Source organism: Petaurus breviceps, unplaced genomic scaffold, assembly GCF_028583685.1.
Source record: "Petaurus breviceps papuanus isolate PSGF00001 unplaced genomic scaffold, PetGlider_PUasm1.0 91041, whole genome shotgun sequence".
NCBI classification, from domain to species: Eukaryota; Metazoa; Chordata; class Mammalia; order Diprotodontia; family Petauridae; genus Petaurus; species Petaurus breviceps.
In genome coordinates, this window is record NW_027187400.1 from 1,460,855 (window position 1) to 1,475,190 (window position 14,336).

General features: G+C 44.8%; 1 protein-coding gene across 2 annotated transcripts in view; it reads left to right on the forward strand.

Moving 5' to 3' along the window:
• The first annotated feature begins 1,871 nt into the window (after window positions 1-1,871).
• Window positions 1,872-14,336, forward strand: part of LAPTM5 (lysosomal protein transmembrane 5) — a 45,597-nt gene continuing 33,132 nt past the window's right edge. The window contains exon 1 of one of the 2 annotated variants that reach the window (XM_069079503.1): window positions 1,872-2,062. In XM_069079503.1, coding sequence (XP_068935604.1) covers window positions 1,976-2,062 — 87 coding nt within the window. In that variant the 5' untranslated portion in view covers window positions 1,872-1,975. Of the gene's footprint in view, window positions 2,063-10,258; window positions 10,389-14,336 lie in introns of those variants that run through there. The other variant, XM_069079504.1, reaches the window with a different exon arrangement.

Below are 14,336 nucleotides of genomic sequence, written 5' to 3' on the forward strand. Positions count from 1 at the left end.
ACAGAGAGAGAGTGGGAGGGGTGAAGAGAGACAGAGACAGAATGAGATAGAGAGCGACATAGGGGGCCAGGTAGAGACAGAGAGAAAGAGAGACAGAGGAGAGGAGAAACAGAGAGACACAGAGATGGAGGCAGAGAGACAGAAACAGAGTGAGACAAGGAGAGAGACAGAGAGAGTGTCCCAGAGCTCACCCAAGGGAAAGTTCCCCCAGGTCTCTAGTGTAGTAAGCTGGGGATGGGGAGATGATGGAATTTGACAACTCCTCTCATGTTGGTTTTTTTACCCAGAGTCTTTTCTTTCTGCAATGGGAAGTGAGGTTGACCTCTTCCAACTTCTTTCTTGGAGCTGGAAGCCAGAAGTGGGCAAAGTCCAGAGACCCAAAGAAGACTGAGGAGCAAGAGCTCTTCCCCCTCCCCAGCTCTGTCTTCTCTCTCCTCCAGACTTGGGGTGTGGATCAACCCCAATAAGAAGGGTCCCATACCAATGGGCTTTGAGACTGGGGTTGCAAAAGAATGCTCACCTTCATGTTTCATGGGGCCATATGGATCCCAGGTCAGGCCTGCTAGATTGAGCTGTGCTTCAGGATAATTCACATTCAACTTTATTTCACTAAGAAAATTAACATGAATTTGTAAAATATGAGCCTCCTCCAAGATGATACCTTAAAAAGTCTGCTTTTTGACTCCTGGGTCATGTCCTTGCTGACTAGCTGGGGGGGGTGTGATAGGGAGCTGAAGTGGGACCAGAGACCATACCCTGGAGAACTCAGCCCTTTTAGCTCCAAAACTCCCCTCCAGAATAGGGAATACCTCACATGGGCCACTATATCTAAGTGGTTCCAGTTGTTCTCAATTGTACTCTCAGGACACCACTGTTCTCTGTCCCCACCCCCATGCCCATGCCCACCCCTTTTCAATTCTGCAATCATGATCAAATTAATACGGCCGTTGCTACTGGAAACAGTGTCAGCCTATTCCCCTCAGACTCCACTCACCATACTTGCAACTTTGCAAACAAGAATGCCCCTTCTCAGTCACTGCTCCCCTTTACTCACTGTCTCTTCCTATTAGAATGCACAATCTTTGTATCCTCACTACTCCCCTATCCCGGTCCCTTACTTAGTATAATACTTGGCTTGTGGTAATTACTTAATAAATACTTTTTCATTCTTCCCTTTTCCCCATCTCAAGTCTCTTCTTTTGTCAATTCATCCTCTATCCAGCCGCCAAACTGATATTCCCAAAGCAAAGTTTGGATGATGGCCTCCCCCTGCTCAAGAGTAAAATGCCCAACTCCTTTGGCTGGCCTTTGAAGTGCTTCACAACACAGCATATCTTTATGGGCTTTTCACACATTCCCCACCTTTACTCACTTTTCAATCCAACCAAACTGTCCCTCTTGTTGGTTCCTTTTACATTTTTTTTTTCCTTCTCCCACCTCCAGATCTTTGCACGGGTTGTGACTCATGCCTAGCTATTCACTCCTCCTCACCTTCACCTCCTAGGTCTCCTAGCTCTCTTCAAAGCTTAACTCAAGGGCTACTTTACACATGGGGCCTTTCCTGATCTTTACAGTTGTTGGTATCCTTTGAAATGACTTTGTATATATTGTGTATCTCCTTATCTGTGTTTGTTTCCCCGCTATAGAACATAAATTCCTTGAGGGAAGGGACCATGTCTTTTTTTGTCTCAGCATACTGGCTCAGTCCCTGGCACATAGTAGGTAGGCTCTAGGGAATTTTGTGGACAAATGAATTGAATTGGATTGGAGATACTCCCTGCTGACTTGAAACCCTTTTTCAGCAGGCTGACCTCAGTCTCCAAAGAGGAAGGAAGTGAAATGGGGGTGGGGTGGGGAGGCAACTTCTCCTTTCTTTGCACTGGAGCCTGGGCTGCCTCTTTCGTCTTCAGCAGACCTCGTCAGAAGCTGAGTGGACAGACAGGCGGGCCACTGCCAGGCCGGGCAGCCAGGGATCATGGCCCTCAGAGTTGTCCCAACCCAACGCATCTGCTTTTGCTTCAATGTCAGGATCGCCACCACGGCCCTGGGCATCTACCATGTGGTAAGTGATACCCCTTACACTTTCCTGGATCCAGGGCCAAATAGGGAGCTGCCTGTCTTTCTCTTGGGCCTGAGGACAACTCTTCTACAAGTTGGGGTAGGCCCTCAGAAACTTGTTACTGTAACCTTTGTCTATCACTATCTCTAATGGTCTGTATCTCATCCCCACTGCATCAGCACATTAGGGAAGGGATGGGAGGAGGTAGGCTGGCACTCTCAGTTTTCGCTTTGAGTTCAGTTTTCCCCATTGTAATGATCTCTGGGGACCCTTCTGGCTCCAAAAGATTCCTAGTTTTTGGTTTGAATCCTGGGTTCTTCCATTTACTATTCATGTGACCTTGGGCAGATGACTTCCCTTCCTCCTGGGGCTCAGTTTCCTCATCTGCAAGATGGGGAGGTTGGACTAGATGGTCTATGAGGTCCCCTCCCAATCTAGATCAACACCCTAGCTGGGGATGGATGTGCAATCCATAAGACGGGTGGGGCTGGTTTTGGGAGGATTTGTTTTTTTTTTTTTTTTTTTTTGCTCCAGAGACCTCTTTTGCTGTTGCCAAGCTGCCAAAGGACATTCTCTCTTCTAGGTTTCATCCCTCCCAATCTTGTTTCCTGGGTGTTTTGCTTTGGGCCTTCCTGCCCATTCTTTCTGGCTTCCTGGCTTTGATCTTGCTCTCCTTAATGCTGAGCATGAATACACTTCAGAGCTGAGAGGACCCTTCTCCAACTCAGCCCCAGGGGAGAAAGGAGACCTATAAGGAGATGGTACATTTGGACTTGAAGGGAAAGTGCCTGGTATTGGTTTCCATTACAGTGTTATCATCTGTGCCTAAGCCTTCTAGGAGGAGACCAGCAGGGAGAAAAGAGCATTCTAATGACCTGGGCACAGAGAATTGAGAAGGGAAGATTGGAGAGAATTTTATGTTCGACGTAGAAATGCATCTTTCTGGGGAAAAAAATAAGAGCCCTGAGCCCCTTGACCAGAATGAGATCCCTTCCAACACTAGGGGAAAAAAGATGGATTTGGAGGCAGTGGATCTGGGTTCTCACCCTGGCTTTGCCATTTATGCCTTTGTGACCCCTGGCAAGTCATGCACTTTTCCCAGCTTCAATTTTATTATCTGCAAAATGAAGTGGTTGGATTAAATGATCTCCGAGATCTTTCCAGCTCAAAGATATAAGTCTATGAATCCATGTAATGTATTTGTGGTAATTAGGAAGGACATTGATGACATTGATCAAGTCTCAATGAGTGCTGTATGGGTAATGGGTAAGGACCCCCAAGATCATATTTGGTCAAAGGTATTGGTGATTGGGTAGCTAGGTGGTGCAATGGATGGAGCACTGGACTTGGAACCAGGAAGGCTTGTCTCCATGAGTTCAAAATCTGGTCTCAGGTACTAGCTGTGTGACTCTGGGCAAATCACTTAACCTTGTTTGCTTAACATCTGTTAGAAATGAGCTGCAGAAGGCAAGCTACTCTGGTATCTTTGCCAAGAAAATCCCAAATGGGGGTCACAAAGAGCCAGACGGGACTGAAACAACTCAAGAACAATATAGGGTATAAGGCTCCACTGGTCATACAGAGATGAATCCTCCCCTCAGTGGGATTACAGTCTAACTGGGGGACAAAACAGAGAAAGAAGAGGAAAAGAGAAGTTAGGAAGCCCTGTGTAATTATGTGCTATAGGAGTTCATAGGAGAGATCATTACAATTTGGGGTGGTCAGGAAAAGCTTCATGGTAGGGAATGGGTAGGCAGTGAGATGATCCTTAAAGGTTCAGAAGGTAAAGACTCGATAGGAGTGGTGAGAGAGGGAGGCATCCTGAAAAGGGGAAATGGTACAAGTAATGGGGTAAAGGCAGAAACAAACCTGGGGTATTCGAGTAATAGTGAGCAACCCAAAGTGAGAGAAGAATGAGGTCTTGAGTGGGGATAGAGGAGATAAGGCTGCTGGTGACCAGATCCTGAAGAATAAAAACAGCCCACCTTTATATGGCATTGTAAGGTTTGCAGAACATTTCATATACATACATATACACACACACACACATATATGTATATTTGTGTATGTATATGTATATGTATATAAATGTATTTTTATATAAATCTGATTTGATATTTTGAGAAGCAGTGCTATTATTGTTTCCATTTTTCAGATAAGGAAGCTGAGAGTTGGAAAGTTTAGATATTATGATCAGATTATCATGAGAAGAGCTATCTAGAGTCTCGTATAGGTTGGATGGAAAGGTACAGCAGGAAGCAGAAGATTAGGTCGGGGGCTGTTGCAATAGTCCAAGGGAGAATCAAAAGCCAGGGTTCTGGGTGGTCGTCCAGATGTAGTCACTTCCCCTCATTAACGGTCGTCGTTAATAATTGGTCGTCAGACCCATGGGGTAGCCTTCCTTGAGAAATATCCATTCCCTGGAAATATCCCATAAGTCCAGTATCTGGCACTCACAAACCTGGACAATTTTCAGAGTGTTCCCAAAGGTGACAGATGTGTGTGTGCCCACTTGCGCTGGGCTGACGCAGAAGCAGGCATCTGGATGGAAAGCAATGTAGTCATTCCAGATGTTTCCGCCTTGCTTAGAACTGGAGTCACCCACACTCAGTCACGTACTCAAAACTACCTAGCCGTTGTTACTCATGAACCTTACCCTCCTGGGAGTAGCAGACCAGTCAATTGTGCAGCCATTGCCCACAAGAAAAGGTCCCTTGGGTCTACAGAGACTAAGCCCTGTGATCTGGAGAGGGTATGGCTTTCCTGACTCACTTGGGTAATTATGGTTGGCTCAGCCTGCCTCGGGAACACAAAATCACAGAACCTCTGAATTGTAAAGGACCTCAGTGGCTGTCCAGTCCAACTCTGTGTTTGATCTAGCATCTCTTCTACAAAATTCCCAATGAGGGCTTATCCACCTTTGCTTGAAGACCATTAATGAGGGGAAGTGAGCATCTCTGGAGAGACCTGCTTTACTTCTGGACAGCTCCAACCACTAAGTTTTTCTTTTGATGAATCCTAAATCTGCTTTTCTTTAACTTCCCTCCATTTTTCCTGGTTTTGCCAAGCAGTGCAAGGCTTTCCCCTCTTTCTCACAATAGTTCTTCATATTCCTGAATGCAGTTACTGTGTCCTCCCCTATATCCTCTCTTTTCCATTCTAAACACTCCAGGTTCCTTCAAACAGTCCCAATAGGGCACCATCTTGAGTTTCACATGGGTGCTGCTCAGCTTATCATCATTATTCCGAAAACGTGGTACTCAGATCTGAACGCAATCCATAGGCTAAATATGGTCTGTCAAGGGCAAGTTATGGGGTGCAGAAGGAGTGGAATATTGCCCCCTTGTTCCTGGAAGCCGTGCCTCTCTGAATGCAGCCTAAGATGGCTTTGGCTTTGTTGGTTGCCATATCATACAGTTGACTCATAGTGAACTTGTGGTCCTCTAAACCCCCCCGGATTGTTCTTCAGATGAATTGCTAACTATAGTCAGGTTTGCCTGCTAGTACCCAATCATAATGCAACTTAGAGCCTTCTCTTTGCCATCTGTGGCCCACACCTGGCCATGAGGTGTAGCTGGAAGATCCCTGAGTCAGGGATCTGGTTGTGGGAGGCAGTGCGGTACATGCAGTGCTACTAGCTTTGGATTCAGAAAGCCCGGCTTCCAGGCTTGTCTGTGACACTTTGTGGCCTTGTGATGGGCCAAATTAATTAAACTGTCTGTGCCTCATTTTCCTTAACTATAAATTGAAGGGGTTGGATTAGATGGCCTCTGAGGTCCCTTCCAGCTACAGATTTATGACCCAAAAGGACAGTGGTATGGAAGGTGACCTATGTGTGGCCAGATGTGTTAAAATGTCCAGTATTTTAAGTCCAAGCCTTACACAAGGAGGACTTTGGTCTCTGAAATGTGTTCACAGGGTACTTAGAGACAATGAGCCTCTCTGTATAGTTGTCAGGATCTGCTCAGATTACTCATCTCACCCACACCAATGACTGAGGAGGTGCCTCCAGGAAGAATTAATTCATGGATCTACCTCTGGGGAAATCAGTGAGGGAGAGGAGTCATCTCCAGTGCCTCAGGACTGGGCAAGGCTCTGCTGTAGGGGGACAATGGGACTAGGGATGTTTCTGCAGAGCAGAGTCTGGTGTGTGTGTGTGTGTGTGTGTGTGTCCAAATCAGGTTAACTCCCATTTCTAATCAGATGATGATGACATCATTTGAGGTAAGAAGTGAGGGGCGCTGGCAGAGCAGAGACTAAAAACATCATCTTCACTGGCCTCCTGAGGTGCTGCCAAGTGCCCTAGAAATCCATTGCTTTGGTCTAAGACACAGGAGAGACTATGCAGTGCCCTGGAAAAAAGCTCTTGCCTGGCCATCAAAAGCTTTGCATTGAGCCCCTTGTTAGCTGTGTGACTTTGGGCAATGTACTTGGCTTTTCTGAGTCCCAGCTTCCCTCCTGTGAAATGAGAATGGGATGACAGCTGTCCCACTGTCAAGAAAGGGCTGCCAAGTCCCAAATAAATGTGAGTCAGTGTTATTTTGGCAGAATGTCAAGCAGAAAGGGGACTCAGAGGTCACCTAGTCCAACCCATGACTGAAGGGGGAATCAACTGATTGGAATCAGAAGACTGAGACTTGAAATCCAGCTCTGCTACATACACTCTTGTGTGACCCTTGGGCTGGTTAATTAACCTCTCTGGGCCTCACTTAGGAGGCTCAGTGGTCTCTCCACTGAACCTGGAGTCAGGAAGACCTGAGATCAAATCTTGCCTCGGACTCTCACTAGTTGTGTGAACCTTAACCAATACCTGTCTCAGTTTCTTCAACTGTAAAATGGAGGGGGAGGGGTAATAATAGCACCTATCTTACAGGATTGTTGTGAGGATTAAATGAGATGATTTTTAGAAAGCTCTTAGTGCAGTGCCGGCTTAATGAAGTAGGGGCTTTACAAATGCTTGTTTCCTTCCTTCCTTATCTGTAAAATGAAGCAGAGGGTTAGAGATGGAAGAGATGGGCTCTTGTGTCGTTGATGAGGAAGCTGCGCCCCAGAAGGCTGACATGACTTGCTTGTGGCCACACATGAAGAAAGAGGCAGAGCTGGGCTTTGAGCATGGATCTTCTCTGGCTGGAGGCAGATCCTTTCCAGGGGGGCCACAGTTTTCCAGGAAAACCTCTGAGGTCCCTCCATGACCATCTACTGTCTCCTTCCACTCTGGGACAGGGCTAGATGTCAGGGAGTGTTTTTTTTTAATGAGATTAAGCTGAAATATACATCCTTGAAAGTTCTGTCCAATGCTCCTAGATCTTCTGTGGGGCAAAGCAGGGGAATCCACGAAATTATAGACACTAAGCACGAGTTAGTTGATTAGATCACTGAGATGGGAACTTGGAAGGAGTAGAAAGCTATTTGTTTTTATTTTTGACAGGGAAAGGACATCATCTTCAAGCATGGGCCACTGCCCAGGGAAGACAGGCCTGCATGATGTATCCCACAGGGAGGCATCAAGACATGGGGCACCTGATGGGGAGGGTGAGGGTATGGAACAGAGCTGCTTCACAGAGAGAGATCACAGCAGGGGGAAGGGAAGAGCCACCAGCCTGAAGTCAGAAGACCTGGGTCTGAGACCTGGGTCACCTGAGCAAGAGATCAGGTGGTGTGGTGGAAAGCACAGAGATTAGAGTTAGAATTCCAGCTCAGCTACGGTTCTACCTGAGTGACCTTGGGCAAGTCACTTAACCTCTGTCTGCCTCAGTTTCCTCATCTCTAAAATGGGGATAATGAGAGCACCTATATCCCAGGGATGTGAGGATAAAAATGAGAGAATATTTATGGAAGTTATTCGTAAACCTTAAAGTATTTTGTTAATGCTTGTGATGATGATAATGATGATGATGATGACAGCATTTCTGTTATGGTCAGAATAAAAGGGGATTTCCTCACAATCTTAGAGCCAATGTCAGAGCTGGGAGGGCCCTTAGAACACAGGATGTCAGAGCTGGAAGGCCCTTAGAACACAGGATGTCAGAGCTGGGACAGGGCTGAGAGGGCCCTTAGAGCACAGAATGTCAGGACTGACAGGCACCTTAGAACACAGAATGTCAGAGCTGGGAGGGCCCTTAGAACACAGAATGTCAGGGCTGGGAGGGCCCTTAGAACACAGAATGTCAGGGCTGGGAGGGCCCTTAGAGCACAGAATGTCAGGACTGGCAGGCACCTTAGAACACAGAATGTCAGGACTGGGAGGGCCCTTAGAACACAGAATGTCAGGACTTGGAGGCACCTTAGAACACAGGATGTCAGAGCTGGGAGGACCCTTAGAACACAGAATGTCAGGACTGGGAGAGGCCTTAGAACACAGGATGCAAGGGCTGGGAGAGGCCTTAGAACATAGAATGTCAGGGCTGGGAGGGCCCTTAGAACATGGAATGCTGAAGCCTTGGGTAGCAGACACTTTAGAATATGGACAATTAGAATGTCTAAGTTGCCATCATATTCTTCGTACAAACAAGGGAATTGAAACCCAGAGGGGCAAAACAATTTGTTCTAGATTCTGCAGTGAATGGTAAGGTGATAAGGTTGAGAACCCAGGTCTTTTGGCCCCCAACCCAGTGCCCTTCCTACCTCGATGTGTGGATTCACTTTATATCTTGAGCTCCACCCTGGATAATTACAGAGCTGACACTCTCTAATGAACCCTTTGCAATGTCCCATGGCAGGGGCTTTGTCCTTCCCTCCAAAGTCTCAGGAGCAGAAACTCAGCATTCACTGTGAGGACAGAGAGTGAATTCCAAATATTTCTGCTTGCCCCAGATCCCCAGAGTTTCCCATCTATGAAATATCATCCATTTTCTCATATCTCCTGTGTTCCTAACTAAAATCGGTCTCTTTCTCTAAACCTTGTGATCTGTTCCTTCCAAATGGCAGGTGTCCCACCCTGCCCTATAGTGACGTTATCTCGGCCACTAGACTGTGAGATCCTGGAGAACAGGGCCCAGGTGTGATCTGCTTGGGTCTCTCTTTGTGTCCAGTGAAGATTTGAATACAGCCAGTGCCCAGGGTTTCTTGAATGATTGAATGAGCAGAGTGAAACAGTTTATGGGAACTAAAAGAACGCCCTTTGGGGAAGGTAGAAACTGAAGCCCGACAGCCTCTGGGCAGCTTCCTGAGTAACATTTGAAAGTTGATGTTTGTGGGATAAAAATAGCTTCTTGTCTGTGGCAGGGACAGCAGTTATGCATCTGCTGGCAGCCAATGCCCTTATTTTAGCCGAGCGTGGCGGAAGTCAGCAGCCCCCTTGGGCACACTGTGTGCCCACGAGAAAGGGTGGCCCCCTGCTATCTTGCCACTTTGGGTGCTTCCTTTCTATCTCTTGCTCAACTTTTTTGCAATGATAATGATCAAGGGAGCAGCCAAAGAAAGGGTGGGGAGAGGGTGAAGTTTCTCTGCCTTCATTCCTTCCTCCCAGTGGGGTGGCCCATCTTGATGGAAGACCATAGACAGAGTGTATGTGCGGTGCATTCCTGCCTCCTTCTCTGCACCCTTTTTTCTCTAGGATGCTCAGTACCCTTCTGCAGCAGCTTCTATTCTAACCAAGAATCCTTGCAAATTTTAATAAGCTCTGGGTTCTTCCCTGTATCCCCCACTGTTTGAAAGTGGCCTGTGTGCCATATGGCAGCATCTCAGACCAGGTTCTTGCACTTTCAAGTGAATCAGTACTATCAATCAGTCAGTCAACAAGCATTTTAAAAAAATTAAACATTTTAAATTGTTTTTTTCAAGGAACAAAAATTTTGGTCCTTCTTCCTTCCCTTGAGGTGGGGAACAAAATAAAAAATCTTTCTAACAAAGGTACAGTCAAGTAAAACAAATTCCCACCCTGGTTTTGTCCAAAAACTTAATGGTCATTTTTAAGCTTTTGCTGTGTGCCAGGCACTGTGCTAAGCATTAGGGTTACAAAGAAAGGCAAAAAGAATTCCTGCCCTCAAGGAGCTCACACTCTATTTGGGGAAGGCGCCGTGTACACATAGATGTACACAAGAAAAATGCAGGAGACGGAAGGCAATCTGAGCAGGGGAGCGTTAGTAGCTGGGAGAACCAGGGAGGGCTGTCTGCAGAAGGTGGAATTTCAATTGCTCAATCAACATTTATTAAACACTTGAACTGAGTCTTGCAGGGAGCCAGGGAAACTAGAAGATGAAGGTGAAGAGGGAGAATATTCCAGGCGTTAGTGCAAAGGCATGGTGCCAGGAGGATGGAGTGTTGTGTTTGAGGAACAGCAGGAGGCTCAGAATTGTTGGATTGTGGGTCTTGTGGAAAGGAACCAAGGGTAAGAAGATCGGCGAGATGGGAATGGGCTAGGTTGTGAAAGGCTTTCAGTGTCAGTAGAGGAATTTATATTTGATCCTGGGTGTAATAGGGTTTCATTGGAGTTCATTGAGAAGGGGAATGACATGGTCAGATCTACATTTAAAATTATTTTATTTTTTTATTAATTTATTTTAATCAACACTTATTTCCACAAGATTTTGAGTTCCAATTTTCTCCCCATCTCTCCCCTCCCCCACCCCAAGATGGCATGAATTCTGATTACCCCTTTTCCCAGTCTGCTCTCCCCTTTATCACCCCACCTTCCCTCCTATCCCCCTCACCCTCACCCTCACTTTCTTGTAAAGCAAGATAGATTTCTATAACCCAATATAAAAATATTTTTAAAATTAATAAGCATTTAAATTCTCTCTTCTCCCATTTTCCCCATCCCCCAGTTCTAAAAACTGAAAATGAAAGTTTACAGACTCAGCAAACTATATTAGCTCTTCCTGTAGCTTCTGATGGGTCTATGGAAAAGTCAATGTTTGATGAAAGTCTGAAAAAGAAAGATATCTAAAACCCTTATATCAAATATGTAAAGTTAAGAAAAATAAATTCCCACATCAACCATGTCTGGAAATGTATTTCTCTTTTTCACATTGAGTATTCCTTTCTCTGTCAGGAGATAGTTAACACGTCTTCTGAAATCATGGGTGGTCATCACATTGATCAACTTCTTATGTTTTTCTAAGTTTTGGTCAGACCTACAATTTGGGAAAGGTACCTTGTGGCAAAAAACTGGAAACAACTTTTTTTTCAAACTTGGGATAAAATTCATCCCTATCCTCACTGTATTAAATTTAAAAAGCAACATGCCTTATGGGAACCTTCTCTGTCACATAGCAAGTAAAAGATTGGTGTCACTGTTGAACATGACAATCTAATACAACCTAATAAGACAGGTTGATTAAGAATTTACAACGCAGTAAAAATACACTCATGAAAATTTAGCACTACGGACAGATGCATGCTGAAGGCATGCATAGGCAAACAAGTTGTATACATTTATTAACCATGGTGCCAAGATGCAATAATACTGCTTTTCTCTACTATAGTAAATATCATTCACTAACAGTTATAGATGTTGAATACACATCTAAATATACAAGGGTAAATTATATGTTGTAAATGGTAAAAGAAAAGATGCCTATCAACCGGGGAATGGCTGAACAAGCTAGGTCATGTGAATGAAATGAAATATTATTGTGCCAAAGGAAATGATGAAAGGGACAGTTTCAGACAAACCTGAGGTGACTCAGAAGATGAAGCAGAGTGACCAGAAGCAGAACAATTTATATGATAATAACATTGTAAAGACAAACCATTTTGAAAGACTTCAGAACTCTGAGCAATGTAATGACCAATCACAATTCCTGAAGACTGATGAAAAAGATGGCTTACTGACAGAAGGGTGATGGACTCAAAATGCAGAATGGGATGTATATTTTTGGACACTGCCCATGTAGGAATTAGTTTTTGCCTGACCATGAATATTTGTTGAAAGTGTTTTGGTTTCTTTTTCAATGGAAGGGGCAAGGGAAAGGGAGAGAAAATTGACATTTAATTTAAAAAATAAACAAGAAAAATCACCTTGACAGATACATGGAGGATGGATAAGAGTTGGGAAAGATTTAAAGAGGAAAGACCAGTTAGAAGTCTATTACAAAGCCCAGGCAAGAGGTGACGAGGTGATGTATGTACAGAATATTTGTACAAAGTAATTTTTTGGAATGGGGAGAGAGGGAGAGTTCTTAACCACTGGAGGTATCAGGAAAAACCTTGTGTGAGAAATGGGCTTGCAGTTCAACCTTGGGTGGAACTAGGGATTCCAAGAGGTGGGGATGAGTAGGGGAAATATTCTGGCCATGGGAGAGAGCAATGCAAAGGCCCAGAGGTGGAAGATGAAAGAATAATTTGTGTGCCCTGTGAGTGTCTCTTGTGAAGGAACATTGTGAACACTGAATCCTTAATGGAGAGCGTATACCCCAGGCTCCAAGGTTCCACACAGGTGGGGAGGATTATAGCTTGGAAAAGATGAGACTTGGGTGGGAGAGGGGGCAGAGCATGATGGCTGTTCTTCAAATATTTCTAGGGATGGGTGGATGCATTTGATGTTTTTCTGATTATTGCAGGTAGGGTGGGGTGAGGGATAGGGAAGAACAACGACAAATGCAAATTCAAAGAACATTTATGGAGGCCTGCTAGGTGCAAGAGGAGGAAGCATTAGAGTATAGCTAGAAATCTGGGATTGGAATACTGAAGACTTTGGTTCAGATTTCACCTCTGACATTTACTAGCTGTATGACCCTAGGCAAGTCACTTAATTTCTCAACTGAGATAATGTTTTTAAAGTTCCTGGCACATAATAGCCACTTAACAAATGTATGTTTCCTATCTCCTTTTCCTCAGGAAGCTCCTTGGGACTCAGTTGCTGGAAGGCACTATGCTAAATACAGGGGATATAAAGAGGAAAAGTCATAGTCTTTACCCACAAGAAGTCATTGAGGAAGAGAAAGGTAGCAAACAATAATAGCTAGAATTTATATAGCCCTTTAAGGCTTCCATTGCACCCTAGATGGCAATAATAGCTCACATTTATATAGAAGTTTACTTTTGTAACTATCTCATTTTACCCTCATAACAACTCTGGCAGTTAGGTGTTATGATTATCTCCATTTTATAGATGAGAAAACTGAGGCACGGGGTTGGTTGAATGACATTCCCAGGATCATATGGCTAGCCAAGCATTTGAGGCTAAATTTGAATTTGGGTCTTCTTGATTTCATGTCTAACACTGTATCCACTGCCCCACATAGACTCTTCTACATAGTTTATCTCCCTCAAGTCTCATAATAACCCTATGAAATAGGTACTAGTTATTGTTAACCACATTATACAGATGTAGTCACTGAGGCTTATGAAAGTTAAATGACTTCCCCAGCATCATATAGTGGAATAAATGCCTGAGGCAGGATTCGAACCCAGGTCTTTCTGACTTCAAGTCCAATATGTTACTCAGCATTCCTCTAGTTTCCATTCAAGTAGGGAGGGATCATTTCTTAATTAAAGAGACTTATAGGAGGCTTTATGGAGGATGAAGTATGTGAGTTGGGGCCTTGAAGAACCTGAAATGGAGAGATGAGGGTGGGGAATGAGATCCCATTCTGGTCCTGAGGCTGGCTTGTTCAAGTACATGAAGATGGGAGAGGGCAGAATGAAATCAGGACTATCTTCTAATACCTTGGTTCGAATAGAACATACAGTGTGTGAAAGGAAGTCTTGTGACTTGGAAAGGCAGGTAGGAACAAAGGCTGTAGAGGGACCTGAATGCCAATCTAAAGAATCTCTATTTTATTTGGTAGACAATGGGGAGCCACTGAAGATTTTTGAGCAAGAGAGTGATCAGATTTGATTTGTGCATTAGAATGATTCCTTTGGTGGCTGGCTGAAGTATAGATTGTAGAGGGCAGGTAGACAACTAAGGGGGTTCTCAAATTTGTCTGGGTGAGCTTCTGGAAGCCTGAGCTAAGGCTACTATGGAGTGTGGATGGAAAAGTCGGAGTGGACACAGGAAATACAGAGGAGGTGAAATCCCAAACACCAGGCAACTGGTTGTCTGTCGGGATTGGGGTGGGTGAAAATCGACCAATCAATGAGCAATCCTTTCTTAAGCATTTATTCTGCACTGGGCCCTATGTGTAAAGAATGGAGAGAAAAAGATACACCCAAGGATTTGAGCTTGGGTGATTTGGCGGATGCTGCAACCATTAACAGAAAGAGAGGTGTTAGGAGGGAAAGAAATTCCTCTCCTCTCCTCTCCTCTCCTCTCCCCCTCAATCCATGACTTGCCCGTCCCCTCCTCCCATACACACACCGCATCGATCCTGTGTCACTAAACTATTCTCGT